This window comes from Lissotriton vulgaris, chromosome 12 (assembly GCF_964263255.1).
Source record: "Lissotriton vulgaris chromosome 12, aLisVul1.2, whole genome shotgun sequence".
Classification (NCBI taxonomy): Eukaryota; Metazoa; Chordata; class Amphibia; order Caudata; family Salamandridae; genus Lissotriton; species Lissotriton vulgaris.
The window spans coordinates 5,157,764-5,168,430 of record NC_141700.1 but is presented as its reverse complement, the minus strand read 5'-3'; the positions used below and the strand labels follow the sequence as shown (position 1 = coordinate 5,168,430).

Below are 10,667 nucleotides of genomic sequence, written 5' to 3'. Positions count from 1 at the left end.
CTCGATGTGAGCTGTTTATGGGGGGCCTGGTACCCTTTGTAAGGGGGATGGTGTCTCGATGTGAGCTGTTTATGGGGGGCACTGGAACCCTTTGTAAGAAGGATGGTGTCTCGATGTGAGTTGTTTATGGGGGATCCTGGTACCCTTAGTAAGAAGCATGGTTTTTGGGTGAGCTGTTTTGGGGGGCCCCGGGGACCCTTTGTGAGGGGTCGGTTTCTGGTGTGTACTGTTTCGGGGGACGGTTTGTAAGTGGGGCGGTTTCTTCGGTGATCAGATTTTGGACCCTGTTACCCTTGATCGAGGAGCGGTTTCTAATGCGATCTGTTTATTGGGGGGGGGGAGCACTGGCCCCCTTTGTAAGGGGGGGTTGTTTATGAGTCGAGTTGTTTTTAGGGGGCGCTGGAACCCTCTGTAAGGCTAATTTTTTTACTCTTCGGTGATCAGTTTTTGGGGGGCCCCGATACCCTGAGGGGGGGGGGGGGCGGCGGTTTCTAATGTGATCAGTTTAGCGGGTGTTTGGGGGGGGGGAGGCTGGAACCCTTTGTGCGTCACGCCGCACCATTCCCATTGTCCCCGAGGGAGGCGCGCGCAGCGGCCACGCCCCTTTTTGCGAGGGCGGGAAGGCGCGTTACGCCGCCAACGGTCACGCACGCCCTTCCCCGCATGCGCCCCTCCAGCGGCGGGAATGAAGCGTCACGAGGCGTGGCCTGCGCTTGGCCTATAAAAGGACAGCGCGCGACTGCTCGGTCCTTCACTTCCTGACAATCCGCAGCTTGACTTGGCTTCCGTGTTCTGAATCCGGTAAGGAGGCTGCGGGGGCCTCGGGAGGGCTTGGGCCTGCGGACAGCGCCGGGGTGTCTTGGGGGCAGGGTGTGGGGGACCGCGAGGGAGACTGGGGGCGCAGTGGTGGTGGCCCGGGGTAGGTAGCTCTCTTTTCCGTGTGGTGTACCTGTGGAGCCCGGTTCGTTAGTGGGCTCGAGTCTGGCGTTGATCATCGTCCTCTCGAGAGGGACACTCCGGGGAGGTTGAGCCGGCGGGAAGGTGGATATTGCGCTCTCGATGCGGGGAGGCCGAGAGACCCCGCTTCATCCCAGCGCTCCTGGGTGGGCTCGTCTGCCGGCCCTCGGTGGCTTATTGGTTTGTTCCGGGCACCGATATTTTGGTTTGAGCGGCGGCTCCTCTGCGCCAACGCCTGTGTTTTCATGGCGGGCCGGCCGCCATCTTGGGAGGGGTTTGTCTGGACGGCGCCTCCATGTTGGGATGTCCCCGCCGGGTGGAGGGCTCGGCTGCTGCGTCAGTCCCTGCTCGCTGATCTCCGAGATGGCGGCCTGCGCTGCGTGCCTGGCCTCCTGACTCCAAGATGGCCGCCCCCCGCCCTTTCTCTTCTTAGGCGTCTCGTGCGGCGCGGCCTTCGCTGCAGCGGGACCGCGGCTCTAACCTCTCTCTCTCTCCGCAGAATCAACCATGTCCCAATCAGATGAAGGAAAGCTGTTCGTCGGGGGCCTGAGCTTCGACACCAACGAGCAGTCCATGGAGAGCGTGTTCGGCAAGTACGGCGACATTGCCGAATGTAAGTATGAAGCTGCGGTGGTGGTGGTGGTGGGGGGAGCTATGGATCAGATCTGATTCTACTCTGCCCGTCGTAAGTGCGGGTCTCGATTTGGGATGGATCGAGTCTACTCTTGCAGCCCTCGTGTATGGGGGAGGGGTCTTGGGTAGCCGGGATGGGGTCTGATCTTACTGCAAGAGCGGGTCTCGAGTTGGGGCAGGGTCGAGTCTGCTCTTGCAGCCCCTCGTGTATGGGGGGTCTTGGGTAGCCGGGATGGGGTCTGATCCTACTTGAGCCCGTCGTAAGTGCGGGTCTCGATTTGGGATGGATCGAGTCTACTCTTGCAGCCCTCTTGTATGGGGGTCTTGGAAGCCGGGATGGGGTCTGATCTTACTGCGGGTCTTGAGTTGGAACAGGATCGAGTCTGCTCTTGCAGCCCCTCGTGTATGAGGGAGGGGTCTTGGGTAGCCGGGATGGGGTCTGATCTTGCCTCGTTGTGTATGGCAGGGGTCCTGGGATGGCCATGTATCAAGCTGCCTGCAGCCCCCCGGTGTAACGCTTCTTTCCCTACTACAGGCGTCGTGGTGAAGGACCGAGAGACCGGCAGATCCCGAGGTTTCGGCTTCGTCACTTTCAGGAACCCCGATGACGCCAAGGACGCGCTGCATGGCATGAACGGAGAGAACCTGGATGGAAGGCAGATCCGCGTGGACCTGGCCGGCAAGTCCTCCGGCGGAGGCCGCGGTGGCGGTGGAGGATACCGCGGAGGATCCGGTGGAGGATACCGAGGGGGATCTCGAGGTGGGTGCTGGTCCTAGGGCTGTGTGGCTTATTGTGGTACTGGTGGGGAAACGTGTTAGTTGCCTGTTAACTCCTCGTGGGTCGGTTCAGGGTATTCAGCTCACTAACGTGTTTTTTCTTTTGCACTCCAGGAGGCGGAGACAGCTATGGCAGGAGCGGCGGATATGGAGGCGGCTCCCGAGACTACTACGGAGGCGGCGGTGGCGGCAGGAGCGGCGGATACGACCGGTCCGGAGGATCCTATTATGATAACTAAAGTAAGCTGGGACCGGAGGTGCTTGATTCCAGCCGCTTTAAAAGCTGGCAGAGCTTCATATCGTGACCTTGTGTTTCCTTTCAGTTTCAGGCATCACATCGCCTCGACCTCTTTCAATGGCTGTATTTATAAAGACTTTTTGGAGCTTCGCTGATTGGTTTACTGCACCTCCATCCTGCACTTGTCGACCAGTCCGATGCCCAGCATAGAATTTTGAGTTGTTTTTGTCCGTGCCCTTCACGAGCTGGTCCATTCTTCAGAAATGCAACGTTTACGAGAGCGGAAACTAAACAAGCTGTGGAATCTTCTGAAAAGTGCATTATTGACTTCACGTGTTAACATTCCTTAGAGTAGCGGGGTACACCCACGGACGTGGGGTACCGCCCTGGAGCAGCCGAAAGACCTTGTTTTACTGTAAAGTAACGCCTCTGATTCTTGAAGCTTTCCGTGAAAGGTTCTTAATGTCCTTTTTTTACTGGAAGAGATGCATATTCAGTGTTCGAAGTGGTTAGGAATATTGTGTACCCAATTGTTTTTGGCTTCATGAAGCCCTATTAAAGACGGTCTGGATTACAATTCAGTGATTTCCCTTTCTGTTTTCGCCACTAATGGCTAGCGCAGCGTTTGGTTGTAGCCTGCGTTTTGGGGTTTTGCACGCGTTTCTTCTATTCGCTTGAAGGGGTGGGTCATGTGTGCGTGCTTGGTTTACGGGGTGTTGTGGACATCTGTGTCTTGAGTTTACATTGTGCACGCCTGGGTGGGCTTGGATATTTTGTTAAACGCGTTTATTGGTGTCTGTGACCGAGGGTACAAGTTCCCTATCTTGTGCCACCAAAGCACACCCCATGCTGCCAGGGCTCTGGGCTTTGAAAGGCATCCTTGCTATGTTCCTCGAGCCTGTGCGGATGGTCGGAACACTCTAACTAAAAAAGGGTACAAGCGGCGGCAGGTAGTCCCCGCCGAGGCCTTCTCGCTAAGATTAGACCCCCCTGGCGAGCTGTGTGGATGGTTCAGCAGCAGCTGGCACCAGAAGCCGGCTTGCTGAACTGGTTGGGGCGCCGTTCCTAATTTAGGGTGGTGACTTTCACTCGGCGCCGATGCCAGAATCTTGGATACCACAAATGGGAGCTATTAACGCCCTGTGGCTGCGGGACTTTTGGGGAGGGCGGCCCGTGGCTTGGTACAGGCCCTCCTTGTATTCACGTGATGCTTATGAAGAAGTTCTGTATGGCTGCGGGTTGTCAAATGCAAGGATTCAACTACGCCTCCGTCCTCGAGGAGGGAAGGCGTTCCTGGCCGTACAGCTGCACATCTTCCTGGTAGAAGCCCAGTCTGCAGAATCCTCCGGGTGCTAACTCATACAAGTGACGCCTAAGGTAGGCCTAGCGAGCGAGCCCCATGGCCGGATAGTAGAACATGGAAGCCTGAATCCCTATACTCCATCTTTAAAAAAAAAAAAAAAAAATCACCATGGCTAATTCACATAGCTATGTGTAGAAGTGTTTATACTATTATTGTACACAATACGTTCTTACTATATACCCGTTGGTTTCCTAGCTGTACCCTGTAAAGCGCTCCGATACCCACACTGGTCATGCTACAAAAACCTTCCACGTAAAATAAATGTACTTTTTACATATTCCAGCAGTCAAAATTATTTTTACTGTGGATAAGCTAGTTACTACTTTACCAAGTACGGAGTTACCGGTACTTCAGCCCTGCGAACTTGAAAAAAAAGTTAGTACTTATTTATGTAGACAGGCTGACACAAGGGACAGGAAAGGAGAAAGCCACTTTGCTGCGTATACCTATTATAAAAAACACCTTATTAGTTGGCCTCGAGTGCTCTGGGCGCTCATGAGCTTATGCCCTCTTGGGAGGGGGCCGAATAGAGTGACCTGGGATAGACAGCCATATTTCACAGGAAGATATCGGGCGACAGGCAACATGGTAATCCATTGACCACCAACGGCATGCTACTCGGGAGGCATTTTACATGCACAAATACGGTACCCAGAACTAAGATTCAATGTCCTTCGAAGACAAAGCCTCTCTGAAGCCATACGGGTTATTTTTAGCAAAGTGACCGCTGCACTTGTGCCAGCACTTACAGGGCATAGGCATGCAGCAATGTGTGAAAACTCAGATAAAGCAGAGCGCTCTGCCTAGTGTATACGTCAAGGGGTTTCTAACTGCTTAGTGACAGTATGGTGCGTTCAGAGCGAGCGGAAAAGCCCTTAACCGCTCAATTATGGAAATCAAAAGACTTTCATAGATACTGAGAACAGCGATGCTCTCGCACACATAAACACAAAGTATAAAACTGGTAGGCATAGGCCTTTGTGAGCAACGGTGCAGCCACAGCACCGCCCCCGCCAAAGCCTCCACGGCTTCCCTCAGCATCTCTAGTGCTTACATCAGGACCTCTAATAGAAAAACCATCGAAGCCCAACAATGCCAGAAACGGAGTTACATTGTGATAACTGTTCAAGGGACTTGCTATTCCCTGACTGGCTTGGGCCACTGAAGTATTTGTTTTAAGGCTAGCCTAACATTTACTGCCAAACGTTTAGTGCCAGATGTGTTGGATTTACCAATGCGCATTTGTGAAAGAGGCAAATGCTCTGATTTATATCTTTAATTTTTCATCTTCGGAATCCTCCAGTGCATCTTTTTAGTTGTGGCGTCTAAAAATACATATAACTAGTCTATTTTTTACAAACTATCGTCTGATTTCTTTGTCCTACTGAACTGATTTTTTTAAAACCTTTTTTGAGTGCTTTTCCAATGCCTTACACTTTCTGCTCCAAACCACCGCTACCCAGGGTTGAGCTCAGTTTGATCAATGGCATTTATAAAGGGGTTGGTCAGTACAACTTGGCGAGGTTGCACAAGCAACAATACACCCCATTTCTTCACAAAGGGTGAATGCGGTGGTCCTATTGTTGGGTAGGCGGGCACTCAGTTTAATTGCCAAACCAGTTTACCTGGGTCATGTAACCCCTTGGGTTTTGCCAGGCTTTGTACGCCACAGGAAATTGGCCATGTTGTAAGTGGACAGAATTATACATCCTGGGATAGCCTGGTGTCACACCAGGGAGGGAAGATCCCCAGTAGTTGATTGGCTACTAACTACAAGCTATCCCAAGTGGTTTTTCTAAGCACTGTTGGCCCCATATATGTGGGTTGAAACAACTGCCCTACTGCACCTATAACTCAGTAAAGAGGCTGCACCGACGTGGACCGCACCTGCTGAACCTGGCGAATACCAGAGAAGGGACTGTTTGCTTGTGGAGTAGTAGTCTCTGGAGTTTGGCTGACGAAAAGGACTTGTCAGTGGGGTGACATTAGCAGCAGCGCCACCATCAGCCTGCTGGAGCAAGTTGGTAGTCAGTCTTTGCATGGCTAACAAACACCCAGTGCAGTAACAGACTGATATTCAAATTTGCACCCAACACCACTGGACCCGGAAGTGCATGTTGGCGGACCTCCTTAATGGTAAAACAAAGTTAGCTGTTTAAACTACCCTTCAAGTCTGCAGTGGCAGATAGGGGCCACGGTTTACCTCTTTTCACTTAGGTGGCACACGTGTTGAAGTCTCTAGGCCTAGGGGTACTCTTGCACGTCCTACAGACAACCACATTTGGCTGTACTAATTGAGGACTTTATTGCTTGATTAGTAAACCCTTTAAATGCGTTACAAATAACTAAACCTCATATACATAATTCCACAAGGTAATGCATTGTAATATGTACATAAAAGCAGTCCACTAAAAGTGCAGTAAATTTGGCTATAATTGTTAATATAGCTGCATGCTGTAAACATTAAGGGCAGATATGATTAAGTACTACATTTGAAAGCTTCATAGTTATCACTGCAACAAGGGTTTGCTCTTGTCTAGACCAGGTAGTATCACCCTGCACCTGATAAAAACAGTTAAAGAAAAAAGTACATACATCCGCTTTAACAGCCTGATCTCCTCCCAGCCCTTCAGCTGCATAATCCAGGCCCGCAACTTTTTTTTTCTATAAACTATAGAACCATTGGTTCAAAACAGGCCAGCACTGCTTCCCTGCAGGATCTTGTGCCCTAGGCAACCCACTCGTCATAACCATGTCCCCCCCCAAAAGGGTGGGGGTAAAAGCACAGTGCATGTATATGCCCTCTTTTTGCTGTTGGCAGAGCCAACGCATTGCCTGTTCGTCACCCTTTTTCCAGGCTAAATAATACATTGGGATCAGGATTACCCCATCACTAGTTTCATAAACTTTGCCCAGTTGCTGTAAAGTTCTTTTAACTCCTTCGCTGCTGGGCCTTTCTTACTCCTGTGCTAAGCTTTATTTTGGCTATTTGGGGTAGTGCACTCTTAGGCCCCTGTAACTTTTTGACCGCATAAGGTATCCACGCCAATTTTGCGTCCTTTTCTTCTAGCATCATGGGGATTCTAAAGATTCCCAGGGTTAGTGGATTCCCTTGGGGTCCCAGAAATTAGCCTAAATACAGCGATATTTTGGTATTTTTCAGATAAATGGGCTACAAATAAAAGCGTCTAGGGTTTTCCCTGCAAATGTTATCAAATAAGGTTTTTTTGGGGCTGAAATCGCCATTTTCCCAGCTTTTAGGAAATGAGTCTTGTTAGAAAGCCAACATTTTTTTTAGTTTTGGCATTTTTCTGGGACATAACCTGTTTTTAGTGCTTTCAACCTCTTTTCCAGTTAATGGCAAAAAATAGTATGAAAGCAATAATGGATCCTGGAAAGCTATACATTTTTAGAAAAGTAGACCTTTCTGAATTCAGAAAAGGGTCATTTGTGTAGATCGATCAAGGTTTCTTTATAGAAACTTACAGTTAAATATTGGAAACATTGAAAATTAAAAAAAACAGCTTTTTGTGTCAACGTTTTCACATGTACCTTCTTGTAATTGACAGCTCTTTGAAAGCTATATACCATTACATCCACTGAACCTTCCTGGTTGTGTGGATATATAGGACTTCCAGGTTCACCAAGAACCAGATGAACACGGTCAAAAAGAGTAGCCATTTGCAATGGCTTATGTACCAGGTACATAGCAATTATTGTGTGATGTGTACATGGAAAAATTGGTATGAAAGACACCTATGTATTTCTGAAATGGGTACTAATTTAGAAACTACACATTTGCTCATTTTCAAAATTGGGAATACTACTAGCATGAGAATTATTAGTCCTTTTAAAAAAAATGCCTTTTTTTTTACACAAAGTCTCATTTGGAAGGCAGAAATGCATCCAAACTCAATAGGTAATACCAGTTGCTTTACAAATCTGAATTACCCTAAGAGTCCCGATAAAATTTGTACCTCACTTGTGGGTAGGCATAGTGTCCATGACTGGAAAGGGCTCAAAACCCAACGTAAACACACCACATTTTCACTATGAAAATGTACCTTTTTTGCGAAGTGCGTAGCTGTCGTTTTTTTTTAACCCTAGCTCTGCCGGCACCTAGGGAAACCTAGCAAATCTAGGGGAATCCAGGATGGGGTGACTTGACTACCTGCCACCAGATTCTATTACCCAGAATCCCTTGCAAACCTAAAAAATTGTCAAAATGCCACATTTTCCACACATGTCTGGTGGAAAGTGTTGGAATCTGCGTGGATCCACACATTTCTACCCACCCTGCGTGCCCCAAAGTCTTACAAGAAAAACGATCCTTCACTTGTGTGGGTCGGCCTAGTGCCTACCTCATGAAATGGCGCAAAACGCAACATGGTCACCCCTCAATCTCGCAGTGATAAATGATCCTTTTTGGCAAAGTGCCTGTTAGAAGGTGGTTCTGACACAATGGGCCGCCTGGATTTTTTTGCTTTTTGAGCACCGAATTGTTGAGCTTTTACTGTGGGGGAGCCTCACAATCTGGGACTCGTCCACAGTGAACTCATAATGAAGGAGACTGCATGGAGATTTTACTGGTGTCCGCCTGGCTTGACTAGGTTGCTGGAGTATGTGACACTGCTGGTTACATGCAGACACGGGTGTGCACACGTGTAGGAGCTGCGCAGGGTGTATTCCTCGAGTACGCAGTCCGGGAACAGCTACAGAGTGAATGGTGTGGCAGGACTTATGCAGAATTGGGTGGTGACATGGAATAGGCTTTATACCCTATGAAGGAACATGCCAGGGAAAGTCTGTGTTTTACTGTGTTTTCACTTCATTTTTCCCCTATGAGGATGTGGGGCCCATGGCTAAAATGACTTCCACAAGGCCTACAGATTCCAGACACGCACTAAAGTCCATTGTAGAGTAGGTGAAAATAAGTATTCTGCAGTGTCCAAAGTCATACGTTCTGCTTTGGGTCGTACAGAACTGTCATAGTTCTCTGAGCCAGCCATGACCAGACCCAGGCTGAGGGCTGACCTCAGCTGGATGGATTGATGACCTTTCTTCCACAAGCTAGGGCCTCCTCTCCACAAAGAAGATGGGTGGGGCTACAGCCTCATCCATTAGCAGCTGTCACTGGGTGCCAGGCACCAGGCTGCACCAAGAAGGAAAGAGTTGGGTTTCAGAGGCCAGATGGCCAGAGACATTGGACAACTCCATTTTGAACAAACCCAGAGGCTGAACAAGGAGGGAGCAGGGGCAGGGAAGTGATGTGTCGGTGTTTGATGGGACCCACAGAGACTTTTCGCCAGCCCCCTACTCAACTTTTATAAAGTACTTGCACAGGAAGAGAAGCTCTCTCTGGGGTGTGGTCTGCGGAGGCGAAAGGTGCTGGAGCCTGGTGCAATGGGCAGTTGGAACTGACTGCCCCCCAGGCCCCTAACCGCGCTAGAAGAGCCCACGACCGGTGCGCAGAAAGAGGCCTCTGCACAGGGAGAAGAGAGGTGCAGGAGTAGAGCCAGGCGAAAGGCTGGCGCAGGTAGCAAGTGCAGAGCGCTCCCTGCAGAATGCACCTTCTTGGAGACCCGGGGGGAGGGGGGGGGGGGGGGTGAAGGAGAATGCTCCCAGTGGCTGGGGGCACCGCCAGGAGCAAGAAGACAAAAATGGGGCAGATCGGACCTCCAGGGGCTGAGATATGGCCCCCAGAAGGTGAGCGACCTTTGACTTGTGGCGCCTGATGGTGGTGGGTCAGGTCCCGGGGACTGCCCTCAAACGTGGAGCGCCTGCGGGGGTCCCGAGTGGGAACGGGGCCCCGAACAAGTAAGGAGCCAGGGGCCTTGGTGGGACCGGGCCTGTCAGTGCACACTTTCACCTGGCACACACACACACACACACCCCCCACCAGCCATCAGTGCACGCTTTCACCAGGCATACACACCATCGGCCCTCAGTGCACACTCTCACCAGGCACAGACACCAGTGCACACATTCACCAGGCATACACACCACCGCCATCAGTGCATGGTTTCACCAGGCACACACACACCACCAGCCATCAGTGCACACTTTCACCAGGCATACACACCACCGGCCGTCAGTGCACACTCTCACCAGGCACAGACATCCTGTCATCAGTGCACACTTTCATGGGGCACAAACACCACCAGCCGTCAGTACACGCTTCCACCAGGCACACACACCACCAAACGGCAGTGCACGCTTTCACCAGGCACACACACCACCAGCCGTCAGTGCACTTTCACCAGGCGCACACCACCAGCTGTCAGTGCACGCTTTCACCAGAGACACACTACCAGCCATTAGTGCACGCTTCCACCAGGCACACACACCACCAGCTGGCCAGGCACACACACACTACCAGCCGTCATTGCACGCTTTCTCCAGGCACACACCACCAGCCATCAGTGCACACTCTCACCAGGCACAGACATCCTCAGTCATCAGTGCACACTTTCATGGGGCACAAACACCACCAGCCGTCAGTACACGCTTCCACCAGGCACACACACCACCAAACGGCAGTGCACGCTTTCACCAGGCATACACACCACCGGCCGTCAGTGCACACCTTCACCGGGCACAGACACCATCAGTCGTCAGTGCACGCTTCTACCAGGCACACACTACCAGCCGTCTGTGTACACTTCACCAGGCACACACACACCACCAGCCATCAGTGCA

The 10,667-nt window shown here is 51.0% G+C and overlaps 1 protein-coding gene across 3 annotated transcripts; it reads left to right on the top strand.

Annotated features, from left to right (window-relative positions):
* The first annotated feature begins 748 nt into the window (after nt 1-748).
* LOC147673015 (cold-inducible RNA-binding protein B-like) lies at nt 749-3,182 on the top strand. Of its 3 annotated transcripts, none has more exons than XM_086946679.1 (5): nt 749-801; nt 1,457-1,570; nt 2,126-2,350; nt 2,482-2,607; nt 2,697-3,182. In XM_086946679.1, exons 2-4 carry the CDS (start codon nt 1,465-1,467, stop codon nt 2,604-2,606), a joined length of 456 nt encoding a protein of 151 aa, XP_086802805.1. In that variant the 5' UTR covers nt 749-801; nt 1,457-1,464; the 3' UTR covers nt 2,607; nt 2,697-3,182. The 3 variants fall into 3 exon arrangements, with proteins under 3 accessions (XP_086802805.1, XP_086802804.1, XP_086802806.1); XM_086946678.1 differs by having other exon boundaries at nt 2,691-3,182; XM_086946680.1 differs by having other exon boundaries at nt 749-951; nt 1,010-1,570.
* Nucleotides 3,183-10,667: the final 7,485 nt, after the last annotated feature.

Bases quoted from the DNA above. Each gene is read 5' to 3' on its own strand.
- LOC147673015 (XM_086946679.1), top strand. From the start codon at position 1,465: ATGTCCCAATCAGATGAAGGAAAGCTGTTCGTCGGGGGCCTGAGCTTC. The intron at 1,571-2,125 runs GTAAGTATGAAG...TCCCTACTACAG, and splicing joins GTACGGCGACATTGCCGAAT to GCGTCGTGGTGAAGGACCGA. The intron at 2,351-2,481 runs GTGGGTGCTGGT...TTTGCACTCCAG, and splicing joins ATACCGAGGGGGATCTCGAG to GAGGCGGAGACAGCTATGGC.